General features: G+C 36.7%; 1 protein-coding gene across 4 annotated transcripts in view; it reads left to right on the plus strand.

Annotated features, from left to right (window-relative positions):
- TMEM245 (transmembrane protein 245) overlaps positions 1 to 22735 on the plus strand; it is a 104194-nt gene that overhangs the window by 28638 nt on the left and 52821 nt on the right. For 3 of the 4 annotated variants that reach the window (XM_082469151.1, XM_082469150.1, XM_082469148.1), the window contains exons 7-9: positions 1936 to 1959; positions 7383 to 7487; positions 18968 to 19050. In XM_082469151.1, the coding sequence (XP_082325277.1) occupies positions 1936 to 1959; positions 7383 to 7487; positions 18968 to 19050 (212 nt within the window). The remainder of the gene's footprint in view (positions 1 to 1935; positions 1960 to 7382; positions 7488 to 18967; positions 19051 to 22735) is intronic. The other variant, XM_082469149.1, reaches the window with a different exon arrangement.

The following is a 22735-nucleotide window of genomic DNA, read 5'->3' on the forward strand; positions in this document are numbered from 1 at the left end:
GAGGCAAGGCTGGAGGGTCAGGTGAGACTGGATCACGAAGGCCTTTTTGTGTGCCACGCTGTGCAACCTGGACTTCATCACAGGGCTGGTGACTGCTTCCTTTAACAGGTCCATCCATGACTTATGGTTGAGAAACACTGTTAGTTGAAACAAATGTAGATATAGATGAGAACAGTGACTGGAGTTCATGTGAGGGGGGGAGGAAGTCGAAGGAGATGCAGGGGATACATTTTCTTACATATTGCCTGATGGTCTTCCAGAAAGTTTGCCAATTTTAATTCCCACCACTGCAACATGTGAGAATGCCCATTTCCTTGAGCTCTTGCCAATACTGCATGTTATAGTGTAACAAAAAGTCCATTTTAGTTTTGTAAAAAGAAGTATCTCAGTGTTGTTTTAATTTGAAAATTTTAAAAATAAAAATTAGGTTGACCATCCTATTATTTGCTTATTGGCTGTTTATATTTTTCTTTTATAATTTGCCTATTGTGTTCTTATTAAGTTTTTTCAATTTTTTAAATAAGAAAGAATCTAAAACTTCTCACAAAAATTTCAGCATATTTATCACATCTCCCTGATTAAGGTGAAACGTTATCTTATTAGAGCAGATTTATCACTTCAAATGGTTTAAAGAGGGTAACTCTTACTTCAATTAATTTCTTTGTCTTAGCACTATCGGATGGGATAGAAACTGAATCCCCTTCTCAGTGTTCCCATGTACTTGTATATGGAACCCTTCATTTAGGAAAACTCTACAGTTGTGTCAGTTGAAGTTCCAGGGGTGTCAAAAAGTATTTGTTATGGAGTAGCCTTGTAAAAAATTTTTCATTTTTATTCTAATTTATCTGTCAATCTGTCCTTCTTAAAGAAGAGAGACAGTAAAATGAATAAAACTAGCATTTTCTGTTATATGTAATACATACCAGAATAAATGGCTGTCTCAAACTGAATATTTAATTATAATTGATGTCAAAATTATGTTCTGTGTAGTATAATAATATATGTGGGCTCCTGCTTTGGGGAATAAATCTATTTTTCTGTTTAATTTCAATTGATTGGACCAGTGTTTTTGAAATGATCCATATACAGGAGATTGTTTTAAGTATGTGTCTAAACATATATTGGGTGTACTTTAGGGAAAGTTCTGCAAAGAGCATTTACAGTCACTCTGATGAAATTATGCGTCTTAGTTTTTATGCTTCTTATGTCACTAATAATGCCTTAAATCTTATGTTTACCGATTTTTAGATTATGTATCCACTAATCAGCATGAGTTATTATAGTGCTAAATATTGTGAGGTGTAGATGACATAATGTTTATGTGAAAAAAAGGATATTATATATGGTAGAAAAATGTGTGCCTAAAAAATTGGAAATGGAAGGAAATGCACCAAATCTGATCAGAATCTTAGATATGTCTGCTTTTTTGCCAGGTGTTCACTGTTCCAAATGAGCACTGAAATGTTTTACTGTAGGAAATATGACATAAGTAGTATTATAAAGCTATAACTACAAAGTTCAATGAAAATGTAGTATATGAACATAAATTAGTTTATACAGGAACTGAAAATCCTTTTGGTGCATGCTATGTGAAAAATCTTAATTATCACTTTGATCTTTGGAATTTGGTGTGAAAGTTCAAGCCTATAAGCATTCAAGTTATTTTTATGTATTTTTAATTATTGAATTGCCAACAAAGCTTGTGGTTATCATCATTTCAATCGTGTATCTTAACGGACTACTATATTCACTTGATTTAAAAACTTTGTTAATGCATTACAATTTTTTTTTTCCAGTTTTTCCTTTGTCTGAGATAATTTCCTCCTCATGCTCTCAGTGATTTTCTTTTCTTTCCTTTTCATGCTATTACTGTATTCTCTAATGATATGCCACTGTTCTTATCTTCTCTCTCTCACCTTACCCCCTATCCTCAAGCTCTGGCACTGGCTAAATAAGAAGGTAAACAAACACCCGGATTTTGGTTTTTACTACTGAATTCTGTAACTTCCCCCAAATCTCCGTTCTCACCCTGTTTCTGTCCATATGTCAAACTAAGTTTTTGTTTTTAAAGTTCTAATTATAAGCTATGGAAGGTCATGAAACATTCATATTGTCACAGTACAATTTGCTAAAAACTCAAAGCTATTTATTTAGGATGTGGATGATCTCTCCTTGCCCAAGTGTGTGTAAGTTCTGTCTTGTAGTCCTTTTGTCCACTGTGATTTCCATTCCTTTTTAGCTCTATAATGTGACCCAGTCTGATACTCTAATCTCCTTTGTTGTGTGAGAGCACATTGGGCAGAAGTTACTAAAAAGGAAAGAGAACTCGTTATGGCTACTTTTTCTATAAATAACACAATAATTTTAAAAAAATATAAATTTGTGAAATATTTGTCTGATTCTCTTGGCTGGTAATGTTATATGTTGTCCTTTTTAATAACTAGTATTCCAAAATTTTATTTTTATCTTACAAAAGATTATAGTCATGGCCTATGATATCTAATTTTATGTATTTCCCAAAGTGTGAGGTATCTGTGGTCAATGCCTCACATGATCAGCATGGAATTTTCAATAACTTCAATAAAGGCTAATGCAGATATATTAGGAGTGCTGTAGCTCTGATATATTGTCCACATACAGTAGTTCTGACTTAATATCATCAGATCCCTAGGGCAGATAGCAAAAGATGACATCATTCATGTGTATTGTCTTTAAACACAATAAGACCTTAAAAATCTTCAGTGAAAATATAGCAGGCCTTAAGAAAGATGTGGTACCTCTTGGAAATAGATGAAAATGTGACTCTTGGGTGTAAAGATTAGGGTTTCATTCTTTCTGTTGAAACAAGAAAGGGGAGACTCTTGACAGTGCTTACACTTTTAAACGTTGGATTGAGAATAAGCAGTGTGTGAAATAAATAAACACACACACATACCACCACCACTACACACACACAAACACACATACACAAACACACATACACAGATGGCTATGTATACCTCCACTCTCTAAAAAACTGGTATGAGTAAATGAGTTCAATCCTTGGCAAATGATAGTGCTGCAAATATAAGTTACATTTTCTTACTTTGATTAAAGTAGGTGATTTTATATATTTCCCCAATTTGTGTATATTGAAATGAAATTGTCCTCTAGAGATGAGAGAAAGGAGATTTAAAGTCATTAGGTTCAGGGACTTCCCTGGCGGTCCAGTGGTTGAGACCTCGCCTTCCAATACAGGGGGTGTGGGTTCGATCCCTGGTTGGGGAGCTAAGATCCCACATGCCTCATGGAAAAAAACCCAAAAGATAAACCAGAAGCAATATTGTAACAAATTCAATAAAGACTTTAGAAAAAAAATAAAGTCATTAGGTTCAATCTGATTTAACCTTTGGTGACTAAATGAGTTGGGTTACCTAATTCATAGCTGACTGGTTGTGAGTTAGTTTTAAAAGATTCCTAAGTGATAGGTAACTTTTTCCTTTTCTTTGGTGATTCCATGTAGTGTAGGTAAAGCATTGGTGTAGAGTAGGAGTAACTGCTTTAAGTTATGAGGAAAGCATGTAAATAAGTTGAGGTCTGTTTTGTTACATTTCATCCAAGGTCAGAAAATGTGCAGCATTGGGTATTGGCATTCCAAGTTCAAGTGGAGTGAATTAGAGAGTAATTCAAGAGAAGTGAGGGTGAGAGACACCTCTTGATTAATTGAAATGTAACTGTTTCTTAAGACTTAATTGTTTTATTTCTTAGTATTTATTATTTGCACTAAGACTACTAGAATTTGGTTTAAAAAAAAAAGCAAAATAAAAACCTCCAGGTCCAGAATAACGAAATAGAAAACTCAGTAGTGGAATGACACTTCCTTCATAGTTTGATAAATAGGGCCAGTCAGTTTCAGAGTGTCTTTTGGTATAACTATAAATTTACTGACATTGCTACATTAAAAAAAAAAATGCTTGCCCTTCATTTATACTTGACACATTAGGAATGTTGTTTTAAAATTACTCCCCTTCCACTTTTAGAAAATAAAGTTTAAAATCTGAAATAATTTCTCTTGGTGTGGAAGGCTGGGAAAGTTACTAGACGACTGTGCAATTTCCACGAGCAGGGCAGGGTTTGACAGGTGGTGTGATTCCCTTTGCCCAAAGCGGACCACAGAACAGGATGAGCCTCATGGGACAGCGCCACTGGCATTTCTTTACGAATTCTCTCCTCCTTCCTCTTCCCCTTCCCCCTTGCTTCCTCTGACCATGTTTCTCTTCCTGTGTCTATCAGTTGCTGTTTCCTTACGAGTCTTGTTCCATTCACTCTTTCAGGGGGTTCTTTTCCTCCATAAGTTTTCTATCCATTTTGTTTCCTCTCGATTGGTCCTTAGTTCTTCACGTTTTTAAGTCTTTCCTGTCTCTCTTTCCCACTCTTTGTGCTCTCTTTCGCTTTTGCTGTCTTCCTTTTCGTCGTGTTTTCTCACCTTATATCTTAGCTGGCTGTCATGTGAATAGAACCCCCCCGCCCCAACTTTTTTGCTTATGTATTGAACATCTTAAATGACTTGATTTACAGGCACACCTCAGAGGTATTGTGGGTTGCATTCCAGACTACCCCAGTAAAGCGAATATTGCAAATAAAGCAAGTCACATGATTTTCTTTGGGTTCCCAGTGCATATAAAATTTGTTTACACTATACTGTAGTCTATTAAGTGTGTAGTAGCATTATGTCTAAAAAACTGTAAACTTTAATTAAAAATACTTTATTGCTAAAAAATGCTAATGATCATCTAAGCCTTCAGTGAGTTGTAGTAGTAACATCAAAGATTATTGATTACAAATCACCATGGCAAATACCATAATAATTAAAAAGTTTGAAATATTGGGTGAATTACCAAAATGTGATAGAGAGACACAAAATAAGCAAATGCTTTTGGAAAAAATGGTGCCAATAGACTTGCTCGATGTAGGGTTGCCACAAACCTTCACTTTGTAAAAAAAAAAAAAACACATTATCTGCAAAGTACAGTAAATTGGAAACGAGGAAAATAAAACAAGGTCTGCCTGTATTTTAAATTTTGAACAAAACATCTAACCCTCAGTATTATCTCTTGAAAATAAATCTTTATTTAGGTGCCTCTTATTCCAAGCCTTAGGTATAGGCTTGTGATAGGAAAATTCTACCCTGGCTTAAAAACAAAATTTGACATTTGTAATGTTGTTGTACATAACGTGTTTGTGACTATTCCATGTTTTATATGTTAAAAATACCCAGACATAAATTTAGATATTCATACTTTCCAAATAAAACATCATTTATGTTAACATATTTCAGGATATGACTTTCCTAAAAAAAATTGAGGCTCCTATGTTATTTTCAGAAATCATAACTTGTGAATACAAATCCGGTCTTAATTCTGAAATTATTTTATTTATCTTGCCTAGTCAAATATGTATTAACTGAGCTTTTACCACATGCCGTGCACTGTTAGGTTTTGGAGATACAAAGAAGAGTAATACAACACTAGCTCTTTCCTCAGGAACTGTATCAAGAACTAGATGTGGAGTTAGTTTCTGATCGTGAAACTTTTCAGTTTCATTGGTTTTAGAACTTAACATTCAAAATATGACCTCTGACCTTCCATATCTTAGAAACCTGTTATTACTTTTTTTAATCTCTGCATTGTCTTTGATGCTTTGGTAGCATGCACTGAAAATTAACTCTTCCGTTTGAAGCTGTAATTGCCAAGATAAAAGATGCACTTTTTATCTTTGAGTTCACTGTACCATTGATCTCTTAATGACAGTGTGCTTCATGAAAGATAAGGAGATGCAAGCTTATAATCACTGAGTGGAAAATAAATGTTTTAGAAGGCATGTTGTTTTAACCACCATTTTTTTGCTCTTGGATGTTTAACTCACTGTTTGGAGAACATAATATTTAAATTAAGAGTAACTTATTCAGCAGTGCTCATGTTGGAGCTGAGGGGTGCAATGTGGTATTTCAGTCGTCAGTCTGTATTTTTGAAATGTTAAATGGTAGCTTTGCATGGCAGGAATTCTAGAACTCTATCAGAATTATGTAATCTCAAAACAAAAATTTGTATAAATGTAAGATTATTTGTGATTGTGAAAGATGAGAGAAGTTACACTCAAAATAGAACGTCAAGTAGCATTTAGGGAAAGCATAATTTTAATTATTGATTAAGGAATAACCATTACTTTAATGATTATTCTTTATTTACAGCCAATTACAATTTGTCATAAAGCTTATGTTTTAAAAAGAATAGAAATGTCAAGTTGGAATATCATATTTTTAAAAGTATTTTATTATGAAATATTTCAAATATAAAAAGATAAGACGAGCACCCACATGCCTATCTTCCAGCATGACAGAATATTACCTATACAGTTGAAGCCTATTGTGTACCCCTCCCTGCTTGTGCATCCACTTCCCAACCATTTTGCCCCCAGGGTAACTTTTTTTTTTTTTTTTTTTTTTTTTAAATTTATTTATTTATTTTTGGCTGTGTTGGGTCTTCGTTTCTGTGCGAGGGCTTTCTCTATTTGCGGCAAGCGGGGGCCACTCTTCATCGCGGTGCGCGGGTCTCTCACTGTCGCGGCCTCTCTTGTTGCGGAGCACAGGCTCCAGACGCGCAGGCTCAGTAGTTGTGGCTCACGGGCTTAGTTGCTCCGCGGCATGTGGGATCTTCCCAGACCGCATGTGGGATCTTCCCAGACCAGGGCTCGAACCCGTGTCCCCTGCATTAGCAGGCAGATTCTCAACCACTGCGCCACCAGGGAAGCCCCCCCCAGGGTAACTATTATTCTGAAATTAGTATTTATTATTACCTTAACATTAGATTTTATTCTTACTGCTTTTATAACCCTAGTGACATTAAAGGGAAAAAATAGTTTGAATGTAATTCCCATTTTAATTTGCTCCTATTTTATCTGTATAATTGAGGACATACCTGTACTGTAAGAGTCATACTTTTTCTAAAGTCATCTGTATTTGCTAATTGACAGTAAAATTTCATGAGATTTGAGGTCACTAATGGATTGTCATTATTTTGTTTAGAATATTTATCAGATTGTAAATTACAGTTTGAAAGGTAAATACACCACAGTATGAGAATCCAAGCATAGATACAGTTTATATTCAAACTGACTGCCTTTTCTTAGATATGACAATAATAACCTCTTTCTATAAACAACAGTGGTAATTAATATTGTCACTTAACTTTCTAAAGTGGTTTATAGCTTTCCCTGCTTTAATCATTATGCCATAGTTTGCTTTGCAATGCTGAATATCTTGTCTTCATGATGTTTGAATACATACGTGTTTTTATTAAGTTGTGTTTGGAAGATAACTAATTCTCTTTTTTGTTTCTGTGCAGATGATCATCTGGCTGGAGAAGATGTTAGACAAAATAATTAGCATTTTCATCATATTTTTGTTAGTGATAGGAACCCTTCTTTTAGCCCTACTCCTGACTGCAAAGGTAGAGTACAACAATACTGTTATCATTAATAAACTCTTAATTGTTAGAATTTGTCGTGTAGATAAGAAGCTAGCAGATGCAGGCATGGGAAATATTACTTTGCTTATAAGTATGTTATAACAGTTAAAGTATTTATGATTTTTGTATTACTAGTTTTGCCATGAATTTGCCTAATATATTTTTTAATGTGCATTTTTATTTATTTCATAAAAATCCTCTGAGGTAAATGCAGATGAAAAATTAAGATACTGAGGAAAAAGTGACTTCTTCTGTCAATAGGAGAACTACGATCTGGTCTCATGACTTCTAGTGTAGATCCTGTTTCCTAGATCAGAATTCAGTTCCTTTCCTTCATGTCTCATTGGTTTTTCTGCTGATTTACCATTAGGATATTTCTTGCTTTCCAGATCCTTCCAGCTTGCATTTCCTCTCCCCCTTCTTAGTTTGCACTGCTGTAACAGAAAACCATAGACTGAGTGCCTAAAACAACTGACATTTCTCACAGTTCTGGAGGCTGGAAGTCCCAGATGAAGGTGCCAGCATGGTCAAGTTCTTGGTAAAGGTCCTCTTCCTGGTTTATAGATGGCTGTTTTCTCCTTGTGTCCTCACATGGTGGGGAGAAAGAACATGTGTCTCTTCTTATAAGGGCACTAATCCCATCATGAGAGCTCCACCCTCATGACCTAATTACTTCCCAAAGGCCCTACCTCACATTGGATATTAGGATTTCAACATACGAATTTCAGGAGGATACAAAAATTTAGTCCCTATCACCCCGCTTTCATCAAAGAAAATCATTCTCCAAAGTGCAGCTAAAATTTTCTCTATAGTGATGTCTCTTACGGGCTATTTAAAAAACTTTTATAATCTATTTTAATCTTTATATTGACTCTACTCAACTCTGCATCCCAGATTTTTATACGTTTTCCAGGAATTGTGAAACTTACATGAAATCATGGATATGAAAAATTTTCCTGTAGTGCTGTAGAGATATGGTAGTACCTGTTATCAGTAGATAATCTAATATGCAGCAGTTTACTAAAGGATTACACTGTTTCCTGCTATTTGACTTTCCACTTGCAAGTCCTGTTCTCAGTCATTCTTAGCCTCAGTATGCCTTGATCTTATCAACCTGCTCTCTCTGTACCTGTTTCAGTTTCAATGCAGTTTTTATCTGTTCTTTGGATTTTAATCGTGTAGTCACTTGTTTAGACTCTGCAGCCTTGTTTAGAGACCTTTCTTTGTTTTTGTCATATTTCACCTAAACCTGTTCTTAGAGAAATCTAGTTCCTAGTTCTTAGAGAAATCTTTCGCCAGTATGGTCTTCCGTTTTCCTTTTTTCTCTTTTTCCTCTCTCTTCTTCTATTCCACTCTCCCTTCTTCTTCCCCTTGAGTAGGGTCTTCTTGCCTGCCCATCTCAATTGTTCATCTTTCAAGTTCTTTTTCTTTGTTCATCCCATGCTTCAGTGAGCTTTTGCTTCCCTGAACTTTCATAACAAGTATTACTGAACCACTTCTTTGTGGTCTAGGACTCATGCAAACTGAGCTTTTGAAGGAAATTTACTGGTTATCTAGTTCATTCTCCCAACCAATAAAAGGATAATTCTCTAAAACACCATGACAGTATCCATTTGAATGTCTAATAGAGATCTCAGATGTAACATGTCAAAACTGAATTCCAGACCTCCCTTGCTTGTCTGTTCTTCTCACAGTCTTCCCATTTTGGTAAGTGACAGCTTCATTCTGCTTGCTCAGGTGAAAAGCCTCAGGGTCATTCTTGACTACTTTTTTTCTTTTATATCCACATCCAGTCTGTCAGAAAATCCTTTTTGCCTCCATTTTCCTGATATATCTTGGGGTAATAGCAGGGTGAGGATGTCAGGTAATATCTTTCTACCTAAAGCAAGGATAAAATGGTATAAAAATGACTATAAACACCATATCGGGGCATTGGAAAATGACCAGTTAGGCAATAATTTGAGGAGTATTTGCTCATGAAAAACTGCTACCACAGCTGGTAAAAACATGTAGTTTGTGACTTTCTTGCTTGGAGTTACCTATCCTCATCTGCCTGGCGTGAGCAGCAAAAACCTGCAGCTTTTCTTATGGGAGGTGGTGGATTTGGTTTGGGACTGGCAACAGAGAAGCTGTGAATTAAAGGGGGAGATTCTGGAAGCAAGAGAGCCATAGAAGGGCTGAGATTAATAAATCACACATTCTACACCTGGTATATGTGAGACCTCAAGGAGTCCTGTGAATATTGAAAGCCTGGGAGATTTGAAAATTTGTTGTGCCTTTGATTGTATTTCTCAACTCTCACTCATCTCAGGCTGCAGAGGATGAAGCTTCCTAGTGTGAAGTGTCTGAGCATAACTTCTGCCAAAATTATTTGCTGTCTGTTAAGCTATTCAGATCTAGGGGAAACCCTTAGGCTTTTCAAAAAATAAAAGACATTGAGCAGAGACATTAATGACAGGGAAGACAGACTTTGCAGTTTGATTATGGATAAGTTATTTGCTTACTGAAACAAAGTAACAGCTCTCAGAGGTACAAAACAGAATCCAGAGTTGCTGCAGCACATTTTAAAAAAAATGTATTTTATTTATTTATTTGCACCATGTCTTAGTTTCAGCAGGTGAGCTCCTTAGTTGTGGCCAGTGGGCTCCTTAGTTGTGGCATGTGAACTCTTAGTTGCGGCATGCATGTGAGATCTATTTCCCTGACCAGGGATTGAACCTGGCCCCCCTGCATTGGGAGCACGGAGTCTTAACCACCACACCACCAGGGAAGTCCCTACAACTCATTTTTTTACATCCAATTCTTAACCAAAAATTACTAGATGTACAAAGAAACAGAAAAATGTGACTCAAGGGGAAAAAAACCCCAAAGAATTAGACACTTAAGTGGTCCACATGTTGGATTTAGCAGACAAAGAATTCAAAGCTGCTATTGTAAATATGTTCAAAGAATTAAAGGAAAGTATGCTAATAATGAGTAAACAAATGCAGACTCAACAGAGAAATGGAGACTATAAAACAGAACCAAATAGAAATCCTAGACTGAACTGAAACTGAAAAGAACAATAACAAATGAAAAATCACTAGATAGGCTCAACAGCAGATTTGCAATCCAGAAAAGAGAAACTAGTGAATTTGAAGAAGGATCAGTAGAAGCATACAATCTGAAGAACAAAAATTTAAAAAAATATTGGAGCCTCAGAGATCTGTGGGACAATATCAACGTTTCTGTTAGAACCTAACAGACATGTAATTGGCATCTGAGAAAGTGAAAAGAAAAAAAAAGTTGAAAAATACTTGAAGAAATAATGGTCAAAATCTTCCCAAGTTTCATGAAAAACATTAACAGATCCAAGAAGCCTGGCAAACCTTGAGTAGAATAAATACACAGAAACAAAAAAATCACACCTAGAAGCATCATAGTCAAGCTACTAAAAGCCAAACAGAGAGACAAAGAATCTTGAAGGAAGCAAGAGAAAAATTACACATCACACACTGGAGAACAACAAAACAATGAGTTAATTCTCAAACAGTGAATCCGAGGAGGCATTGGAATGACATATTCAAAGTCTTGGGGAAAAAGAAGTAGTCAACTAAGGATTTTATAATCAGTGAAACTATTCTTTAAAAGTAAAGGCGAAATAAAAACATTTCTAGATAAACTGAAACTGAGAATTTGTTAATAAAGAGACCTGTACTATAAGAAATGCTAAAGGAGTTCCCTCAGACTGAAGAGAAATTACTTTAGAAATAACTCTATCCAAAGGGAGAAATGAAGAGCACTTGGTAAATATATAAGTATATATAAAAGTTATATTTTTCCCTCTCCTTCAGTTTGTTTGGACAACATATGCCTATTTAAAGAAAAATTATAACACTGTATTGTAGAGTTTATAGTATATGTAGATAAGTTACGTATGTATAACCGTAGCATGAAGAAGAGGACTGGGAAATGGAACTAAACTGGTATGAGGTTCCTATAGATGTTTTACTGGAAGTAAGTCAATACTAACTTGAAGTAAGTTGTGATAAATTAAAGGTATGATAAGGTTAAGATAAACAGCAACTACTAAATAACGCAAATTTTAGGGGAAATAAAATAGTATACTAAAAAAATAATTGCTTAACACGAAAGAAGGCAATAAAGGAGGAATAGTAGAGATGGGACAGATAGCAGATAGCAAAATGGCAGATCTGTATCCAGTCATATCAGTGCTTATATTAAATATGAGGCAACTAAACAAAAGGCAGATTTTCAGACTGGATACGAAAAAGCAAGTTCCAACTAAATGGTATCTATAAGTGATATACTTTAAATTCAGAACCAAAAAGATTGATAGTAAAAGGATGAAAAAAGATATACGAAGCAAAATGTAAACATAAGAGATGTGGAGTGATTATATTAATATCAGACAATGTAGTTAAAACAAATATTACTGGAGACAAATGAGGACTTTTCATAATGATAAGAGTTAATACTGCAGTAAGATAAAAAAATTACAAATGTGTGTTCTAACACTAGAGCTCTAAAATACATGAAGCAGGGATTTCCCTTGTGGTCTGGTGGGTAAGACTTCGTGCTTCCAATGCAGGGGACCCGGGTTCGAACCCTGGTCAGGGAACTAGATCCCGCGTGCATGCCGTAACTAAGAGTTCGCATGCTGCAACTAAGAAGTCCGCATGCCTCAAAAGATCCCGCATGCTGCAACTAAGACCTGGCGCAGCCAACATAAATAAATAAATAAATAAAATCTTAAAATATAAAATACATGAAGCAAAATGTTCAGAATTAAAAGGAAAAATAGGTAAATCAATGATTATAGTTGGGGATTCATTAATACTCTTCTTGGAATAGTTGACAGAATAAGTAGATAGAAAATTTGTAAGGATATAAAAGCATTGAAAAACATTGTCAAGCAATTTGACCTAATTGACGAGAGCAGAATCATGTTCTTTTCAAGTAAACATGGAATACTCACCAAGATAAACCATGTGCTCAATACATTTAATACATTTATTAATTTTTCAATTTTATTTTATTTATTTTTTTATACAGCAGGTTCTTACTAGTTATTTTATACATATTAGTGTATATATGTGAATCACAATCTCCCAATTCATCCCCTCCCCCCACTCGGTGTCCATACGTTTGTTCTCTACATCTGTGTCTCTATTTCTGCCTTGCAAACTGGTTCATCTGTACCATTTTTCTAGATTCCACATATATGTGTTAATATACAATATTTGTTTTTCTCTTTCTGACTTACTTCACTCTGTATGACAGTCCCTAGGTCCATCCGCATCTCTACAAATAACCCAATTTCATTCCCTTTTATGACTGAGTAATATTCCATTGTATATATGTACCACATCTTCTTTATCCATTCATCTGTCAGTGGGCATTTAGGTTGCTTCCAAGACCTGGCTATTGTAAATTGTGCTGCAGTGACTATTGGGGTGCATGTGTCTTTTTGAATTATGGTTTTCTCTGGGTATATGCCCAGTAGTGGGATTGCTAGGTCATATGGTAGTTCTATTTTTAGTTTTATAAGGAAACTCCATACTGTTCTTCATAGTGGCTGTATCAATTTACATTCCCACCAACAGTGCAGGAGGGTTCCCTTTTCTCCACACCCTCTCCAGCATTTGTTGTTTGTAGATTTTCTGATGATGCCCATTCTAAGCAGTGTGAGGTGATACCTCATTGTAGTTTTGATTGGCATTTCTCTAATGATTAGTGATGCTGAGCAGCTTTTCAAGTGCCTCTTGGCCATCTGTATGTCTTCTTTGGAGAAATGTCTATTTAGGTCTTCTGCCCATTTTTTTGACTGGGTTTATTTGGTTTTTTTTTTAATATTGAGCTGCATGAGCTGCTTGTGTATTTTGGAGATTAATCCTTTGTCCACTGATTTGTTTGCAAATATTTTCTCCCATTCTGAGGGGTTGTCTTTTCGTCTTGTTTATAGTTTTCTTAGCTGTGCAAAAGCTTTTAAGTTTCATTAGGTCCCATTTGTTTATTTTTGTTTTTATTTCCATTATTCTAGGAGGTGAGTCAAAAAAGATCTTGCTGTGATTTATGTCAAAGCATGTTCTTCCTATGTTCCTCTTGAGTTTTATAGTGTCCGGTCTTATATTTAGGTCATTAATTCATTTTGAGTTTATTTTTGTGTATGGTGTTAGGGAATGTTCTAATTTCATTCTTTTACATGTAGCTGTCCAGTTTTCCCAGCACCACCTGTTGAAGAGACTGTCTTTTTTCCATTGTATATCCTTGCCTCCTTTGTCATAGATTAGTTGACTGTAGGTGCGTGGGTTTATCTCTAGGCTTTCTATCCTGTTCCATTGATCTATATTTCTGTTTTTGTTCCAGTACCGTATTGTCTTGATTACTGTAACTTTGTAGTATAGTCTGAAGTCAGGGAGTCTGATTCCTCCAGCTCCGTTTTTCTTTCTCAAGATTGCTTTGGCTATTCGGGGTCTTTTATGTCTCCATACAAATTTTAAGATTTTTTGTTCTAGTTCTCTAAAACATGCCATTGGTAATTTGATAGGGATTGCATTTTTGAATCTGTAGATTGCTTTGGGTAGTATAGTCATTTTCACAATGTTGCTTCTTCCAATCCAAGAACATGGTATATCTCTCCATCTGTTTGTGTCATCTTTGATTTCTTTCATCAGTGTCTTATAGTTTTCTGAGTACAGGTCTTTTACTTCGTTAGGTAGGTTTATTCCTAGGTATTTTATTCTTTTTGTTGTCATGGTGAATGGGATTGTTTCCTTAATTTCTCTTTCTGATCTTTTGTTGTTAGTGTATAGGAATGCAAGAGATTTCTGTGCAATAATTTTATATACTGCAACTTTACCAAATTCATTGATTAGCTCTAGTAGTTTTCTGGTAGCATATTTAGGATTCTCTATGTATAGTATCATGTCATCTGCAAACAGTGACAGTTTTACTCTTCTTTTCCAATTTGTATTCCTTTTATTTCTTTTTCTTCTCTGATTGCTGTGGCTATGACTTCCAGAACTATGTTAAATAATAGTGGTGAGAGTGGACATCCTTGTCTTGTTCCTGATCTTAGAGGAAATGCTTTCCGTTTTTTACCATTGAGAGTGATGTTTACTGTGGGTTTGTCATATATGGCCTTTGTTATGTTGAGGTAGGTTCCCTCTCTGCCCACTTTCTGGTGAGTTTTTATTTTAAATGTGTATTGAATTTTGTCAAAAGCTTTTTCTGCATCTATTGAGATGATTGAAGGTCTTTATCCTTCAATTTGATAATATGGTGTACCACACTGATTGATTTGCATATATTGAAGAATCCTTGCATCCCTGGGATAAATCCTACTTGATCATGGTGTATGATCCTTTTAATGTGTTGTTGGATTCTGTTTGCTAGTATTCTGTTGAGGATTTTTGCATCTATATTCATCAGTGATATTGGTCTGTAATTTTCTTTTTTTTATAGTATCTTTGTCTGGTTTTGGTATCAGGGTGATGGTGGCCTCGTAGAATGAGTTTGGGAGTGTTCCTTCCTCTGCAATTTTTCGAAGAGTTTGAGAAGGATAGGTGTTAGCTCTTCTCTAATTGTTTGATAGAATTCACCTATGAAGCCATCTGGTCCTGGGTTTTTGTTTGTTGGAAGATTTTTAATCACAGTTTCAATTTCATTACTTGTGATTGGCCTGTTCATATTTTCTGTTATTTCCTGGTTCAGTCTTGGAAGGTTATACCTTTCTCAGAATTTGTTCATTTCTTCCAGGTTGTCCATTTTATTGGCATAGAGTTGCTTATAGAAGTCTCTTACGATGCTTTGTATTTCTGCGGTGTCCATTGTAACTTCTTCTTTTTCATTTCTAATTTTATTGATTTGAGTCCTCTTCCTCTTTTTCTTGAAGAGTCTGGCTAAAGGTTTATCAATTTTGTTTTCAAAGAACCAGGTTTTAGTTTTATTGAGCTTTGCTATTGTTTTCTTTGTTTCTGTTTCATTTATTTCTGCTCTGATCTTTATGATTTCTTTCCTTCTGCTAACTTTGGGTTTTGTTTGTTCTTCTTTCTCTAGTTCCTCTAGATGTAAGGTTAGATTGTTTATTTGAGATTTTTCTTGTTTCTTGAGGTAGGATTGTATTGCTATAAACTTCCCTCTTAGAACTGCTTTTGCTGTATCTCATAAGTTTTGGATCGTCCTGTTTTCATTGTCATTTGTTTCTAGGTATTTTTTGATTTCCTCTTTGATTTCTTTAGTGATCTCTTGGTTATTTAGTAATGTATTGTTTAGCCTCCATGTGTTTGTGTTTTTTACATTTTTTTCCCTGTAATTGATTTCTAATCTCATAGCATTGTGGTCGGAAAAGATGCTTGTTATGATTTCAATTGTCTTAAATTTACCGAGGCTTGATTTGTGACCCAAGATATGATCTATCCTGGAGAATGTTCCTTGTGCAGTTGAGAAGAAAGTGTAATCTGCTGTTTTCAGATGGCATGCCCTATATATATCAATTAAATCTGTCTGATCTGTTGTGTCATTTAAAGCTTGTGTTTCCTTATTAATTTCCTGTCTGGATGATCTGTCCATTAGTGTAAGTGAGGTGTTAAAGTCCCCCGCTATTATTGTGTTACTGACGATTTCCTCTTTTATAGCTGTTAGCATTTGCCTTATGTACTGAGGTGCTCCTATGTTGGGTGCATATATATTTATAATTGTTATATCTTCTTCTTGGATTGGTCCCTTGACCATTATGCAGTTTCCTTCCTTATCTCTTGTAACATTCTTTATTGTAAAGTCTATTTTATCTGATATGAGTATTGCTAATCCAGCTTTCTTTTGATTTCCATTTGCATGGAATATCTTTTTCCATCCCCTCACTTTCAGTCTGTATGTGTCCCTAGGTCTGAAATGGGTCTCTTGTAGACAGCATATATATGGGCCTTGTTTTTGTATCCATTCAGGAAGCCTGTGTCTTTTGGTTGAAGCATTTAATCCATTTACATTTAAGGTAATTATTGATATGTATGTTCCTATTACCATTTTCTTAATTGTTTTGGGTTTGTTTTTGTAGGTCCTTTTCTCCTCTTATGTTTCCCACTAAGAGACGTTCCTTTAGCATTTGTTGTAAAGCTGGTATGGTGGTGCTGAATTCTCTTAGCTTTTGCTTGTCTGTAAAGGTTTTAATTTCTCCATCGAATCTGAATGAGATCCTTGCTGGGTAGAGTAATCTTGGTTGTAGTTTTTTCCCTTTCATCACCCTAAGTATATCGTGCCACTCCCTTCTGGCTTGTAGAGTTTCTGCTGAGAAATCAGTTGTTAACCTTATGGGAGTTCCCTTGTATGTTATTTGTCGTTTTTCCCTTGTTGCTTTTAATAATTTTTCTTTGTCTTTAATTTTTGTCAGTTTGATTAGTATGTGTCTCAGCGTGTTTCTCCTTGGGTTTATCCTGCCTGGGACTCTCTGCACTTCCTGGACTTGCATGGCTATTTCCCTTCCCATGTTAGGGAAGTTTTCGACTATAATCTCTTCAAATATTTTCTCTAGTCCTTTCTCTGTCTCTTCTCCTTCTGGGACTCCTATAATGCGAACGTTGTTGCGTTTAATGTTGTCCCAGAGGTCTCTTAGGCTGTCTTCATTTCTTTTCATTCTTTTTTCTTTATTCTGTTTCGTGGCAGTGAATTCCACCATTCTGTCTTCTAGGTCCGTTCTTCTGCCTCAGTTATTCTGCTATTGATTCTTTCTAGTGTATTTTTCATTTCAGTTATTGTATTGTTCATCTCTGTTTGTTTGTTCTTTAATTCTTCTAGGTCTTTGTTAAACATTTCTTGTATCTTCTCGATCTTTGCCTCCATTCTGTTTCCGAGGTCCTGAATCATCTTCACTATCATTATTCTGTGTTCTTATTTTGGAAGGTTGCCTATCTCCACTTCATTTAGTTGTTTTTCTGGGGTTTTATCTTGTTCCTTCATCTGATACATAGTCCTCTGCCTTTTCATTTTGTCTATCTTTCTGTGATTGTGGTTTTCGTTCCAGAGGCTGCAGAATTGTAGTTCTTGCTTCTGCTGTCTGCCCTCTGGTGGATGAGGCTATCTAAGAGGCTTGTGCAAGCTTCATGATGGGAGGGAGTAGTGGTGGGTAGAGCTGGGTGTTGCACTAGCAGGCAGAGCTGAGTAAAAGTTTAATCTGTTTGTCTGCTCATGGGTGGGGTTGGGTTCCCTCCCTGTTGGTTGTTTGGCCTGAAGTGACCCAGCACTGGAGCCTACCCGGCTCTTTGGTGGGGCCAATGTCAGGCTCTGGGAGGGCTCACACCAAGGAGTACTTCCCAGAACTTCTGCTATCAGTGTCCTTGTCCCCTTAGTGAGCCACAGCCATCCTCTGCCTCTGCAGAAGACCCTCCAACACTAGCAGGTAGGTCTGTTTCAGTCTTCTATGGGGTCATTGCTCCTTCCCCTGGTCCTGATGAGCACACTACTTGGTGTGTGCCCTCCAAGAGTGAGTCTCTGTTTTCCCCAGTCCTGTCAAAGTCCTGCAGTCAAACCTGCTAGCCTTCAAAGTCTGAGTCTCTGGGAATTCCTCCTTCCATTGCTGGACCCTCAGGTTGGGAATCTTGACGTGGGGCTCAGAACCTTCACTCTGGTGGGTGGACTTCTGTGGTATAATTGTTCTCCACTTTGTGAGTCACCCACCCAGCGGTTATGGGATTTGATTTTATTGTGATTCTGCCCCTCCTACCATGTCATTGAGGCTTCTCCTTTGTCTTTGGATGTGGGGTATATTTTTTGGTGAGTTCCAGTGTCTTCCTGTTGATGATTGTTCAGCAGTTAGCTGTGATTCCAGTGCTCTCGCAAGAGGGAGTGAGCGCACATCCTTCTACTTCACCATCTTGAACCAATCTCCATTTAATACTTTTAAAAATAGTAAAATCATATAGAACATGTTCCCTGACATTGGCTTCTCCTTTTTTATCCCCCTCATTTTGTTGATTACTGAGCAAGGTAAATTCTGAGATTCATTTTCAGTTGGGTTACTTTACTCACAAACCTTACTCAGTTGATTATTTCCCTATATGTCTCACATTGTGTTATAATTCTAAAGCCCATGTAGTATTGATATCGTATATATATATATATACACACACACACATATACACGCTATACACACATACACTTATGTGAACTAAATATATCTATATATTTATATTGTATATATTTGGAAGTATTTGTATCTATTCACATTTCTCCCCCCATTGTTGAGCTTGAAGACAGGGAGCTATTCTGCACAATTTATTTCCCATAGTGTGTGTCCTAGGACATTATGGATAGCAGCTGTTCAGTGGAGGTCTCTAAGTTAATTGAAACTAAAATGTATAATTACTTGACTCTAAAAGCATTGTTCCAATAATAGTGTAGAAAATAAATGTTAAATTGGGTTTAATTTTTATTGAGATTCTTTTCTCTTCTTATCCATAATACAGGTACATCAAGAGAGTGTACACATGATTGAAGTCACAAGCAATTTGATTAACGAAACTCTAGCAAATCACCCTGAGTGGGCAAAGTAAGAATTTTGTTTTGACAAAAATAGAGATGGATGGCCAAGTTCTATGTCTGTTTGCATGAAATGATCTTCATTGATACAGTTACCTTGGAAGAGAAAAGAATTTACCAAGGTTTTGATGAATGTTGTCATTTTTGCATGAGAATAGCATGTAATGGGATGGTGGGGAGGGGGGAGTTCATATATTTGAATTGAGATTCACAGTTTTCCACATGTTTGTGATTTACTAAGCTTTCACCTATATTGTGTTATGTATTCCTCAGTAGGTTGAAGAGATTATCCCCATTTCACAGATGAGGAGGCAGGATCAAAGGTTAAGGAAGTTGTGACAGTCCCCCATGGCACAGTCAGCAGTGTTCCCATATTGTATCGTTTTTGCGGCAGGGTTGCACACTGTGGCTCAGGGCCAAATCCAGCCACCTGTTCTTATAGAGATTTATTGGAACAACCTATACCCATTCATTTACATGTTGTCTGTAGGTGTTTTGGGGCTACAAAGGCAGACAGAAATGAGTAGTTGTGATACAGATTATATGTTCCAAAAAGCCTAAAATATTTATTTACATTCTGGCCCTTTACAGAAGAAATCTGCCAACCCCTGTCTTAGAGGATCTCTTTGTGTACTTGTTTAATTTGGCTTCTGTGAGAGGGTTTTTATGTCTTTGTGGAGAGTTCAGCTGGACTATGCTGTTCGCCAAATTGAACTTGATGACAAATTACATGACCTTTTTTACTAACCCCAAGGTGGTCACTAATTTATGTTAGGAAATACTCTGCCAGTTTTAGGATTATTAATTGAGATTTAACTTGGTTTTTTCCTTTGACTTGACTTTATTTCTTTATAGAAAACCTGCTTAGGATATTTCTTGAACTTGGTTTAGAATCATATTTGAATATTCTCAGAAGGACTTCTACCCGCTTATCTCCTATTACCCAGAGCATACTCAGTGCTTGTTCTCAATATTTCTGATTAGTTACAAACTGTAGTATATCCATTCAAAGGAATAATACTTAGCATTAAACAAAAATGAACTGTCAGTTCATGCAGCAACGTGGATGAATCTCAGAATAATTATGGTGAATGAAAGAAGTCAAGCAAAAGAGAGTCTATATGATATGATTCCATTTATGTTAAGTTCTAGAAAACACTAATCTAGTGACAGATAGATCAGTGGCTGTCTGTGGATAGGGGCGGGTTCCAGGGAGGGAGTGCAGAGGGGTGCAAGGAAACTTTTGAGAGTGATAGGTATGTTCATTGTCTTAGTGAAGGATATAAGAAGTGACAGTGATCAGATTTTATTCTGTAACAGTCTCCCTCTGTGCTGTGGAGAAAAGGTGGAAGGTGTTCCAAGACTTGAGCCTCTTAGACCAGTTAAGAGCTAGAGTAAAACTAGGTGAGAGGCAGTAAAGCTGTTAATTGTGGACAGTTGTTGTGGAGTGAACAGGACAGACAGATTTGTAAGATCTTAAGGGGGTTAGTTGGTGATTAATTGGGTATAGGAAAACGAAACCTAGCGTGACTCTAATGTTTCAAGCTTTGGAAGTTAGTGGATGATGGTGGATTCACCAAGATAGGAAACAGAAGCAGATATGGTGGGAAAACTAATTCACTTACTTTTTACCTGATGAGTTTGAGGTGTTTATGGTAAGTGTCAACAGAGGCATCTAGTAGGCTATTGATTATGTTGGTGTACAGATCAGGAGAGTGATCTGGAGTGAAGTTAAAAAACTGGCAGCCTTAATTATCTCCTTAGAAGAGGGCTCTTTTTCTTTGGTGGTCATTCTTCTGTAGTGGAAATAAGTCCAAATCCCTTCTGTACTGGTTTTCAATTGTAATAGTACTATCTCTACTATTGTTTTGAAGGCACACACAAACTGGGGAGCCCCAGATCAGAGTAGTTCAGAAAGTTGGTTGTTTTTGTTTTTAAATTTGGGAATAATTATAAAGTTCACAGGGACTTGCAAAGAAATGTATAGGGAGGTCCCCTGGACTCTTCGCCCCACCTTCTCTACTGTTGTTGTCATCTTGTATAACTATACAATAACAAAACCAGGAAATTGACATTTCACTAGTTTTACATGCACTTGTGTATGTATGTGTGCGTGTGTATATTATATGTGTTCTCTGCAGTTTTATCATGCTTCCTGTTAGCTATCAACACCATGTCAAGATACAGAACTGTTCCATCACCGCAAGGCTCCCTCATGCCACCCCTTTTTGCCACACCTACCCTCTACCTCCTGCTCCAACATATTCCTAACCCTTGGCAACCAGTATTTTGTTCTCCATATCTATAATATTGTTGTTTGATAATATTGTTGTTGTTGTTTGATACATAAATCTAATCATAGAGTATGCAGCCTTGTGAGATTGGCTTTTCTCACTTAGCATAATTCCCTTGAAGTCCACTGAAGATGTTGTATGTAGCAATAGTATGTTCCTTTTTATTGTTGAATAATATTCTATGCAGGAAAGAATTTAAAAGCTATTTATTTTTTGTTTTTTGTTTTTTTAAAAATAAATTTATTTATTTATTTATTTTTGGCTGTGTTGGATCTTCGTTTCTGTGCGAGGGCTTTCTCCAGTTGCGGCGAGTGGGGGCCACTCTTCATCGCAGTGCGCGGGCCTCTCACTGTCGCGGCCTGTCCTGTTGTGGAGCACAGGATCCAGACGCGCAGGCTCAGTAGCTGTGGCGCATGGGCTTAGTTGCTCCGCGGCATGTGGGATCTTCCCAGACCAGGGCTCGAACCCATGTGCCCTGCATTGGCAGGCAGATTCCTAACCACTGCGCCACCAGGGAAGCCCAAAAGCTATTTAGACTTCAGTAATTTGTGGGAGGTCTGATTCTTTTGCAGCAGATTAGGGGGGTGGTCATGAATTAATAGTTTCTTGCAAATCTCAGTACTCAGTGGATTCTTGTCCTGAAGATGGCAGTTGACCTTGTGGGAAATTCATGTGGGTGCTCTTAGCGGAGGTGATACAGTTAAGAATTGATTAGATATAATTTCTTCCAGTGTGGTACACATTTTATGTGCCCTACATAGGTACCTCGACTTCCTGTGGATGTGCTTGGTGAGCTGAAGTATAAATTAGAAAGACTCAGGGTAGGATCAGCCTAGTAGAGCTTCAAAGAAAACGAAGTTGAAGTTGGAACACATCTTAATTCTTTTCCTGGACAGTATTGTTAGTCTAGAACTCATTTTCTACTTACTACTCACTAGTCTCAAGCCTGTTGATTCTCAGGACCTGCATTAGGAGATGGCACTACGATGGTACTGAATGTCACTTAGCCCTGCCCTTACTTGGGAGGAACCCAGTAGATGAAGCTGTTTTTAATTGGGGCTGTTCTCTTGCTAGGTCATACTGTGATAGAGATTAATCTTTACCCAGGAAGATGAGGGTAGGCCATTCCTAATTGTAGGAGCTTGGTTTCACCTGAGGGATACGTTTTGACTGAGGCTAACAGAGTTAGTGATTGGCTGATGTAGTAAATGTCTGAAGCAAGAAGCTCAGTTTAGAGGCTGTGGTTGGTATAAGACCAAGGTGTGTCCCAGTTTGTCCCAGCAAAGGTTGCTCAGGTTGTTTCTGGCCCCATGTCTCCTAGAGGGCACTGGTTGTGAGGAGGTCTGGACTGAGCCAAAGCCTTTGACTTGGCCTCACAACAGCCCCTCTTTATCCGTGTGT

This window comes from Balaenoptera physalus (assembly GCF_965194825.1).
Source record: "Balaenoptera physalus genome assembly, chromosome: 7".
NCBI classification, from domain to species: Eukaryota; Metazoa; Chordata; class Mammalia; order Artiodactyla; family Balaenopteridae; genus Balaenoptera; species Balaenoptera physalus.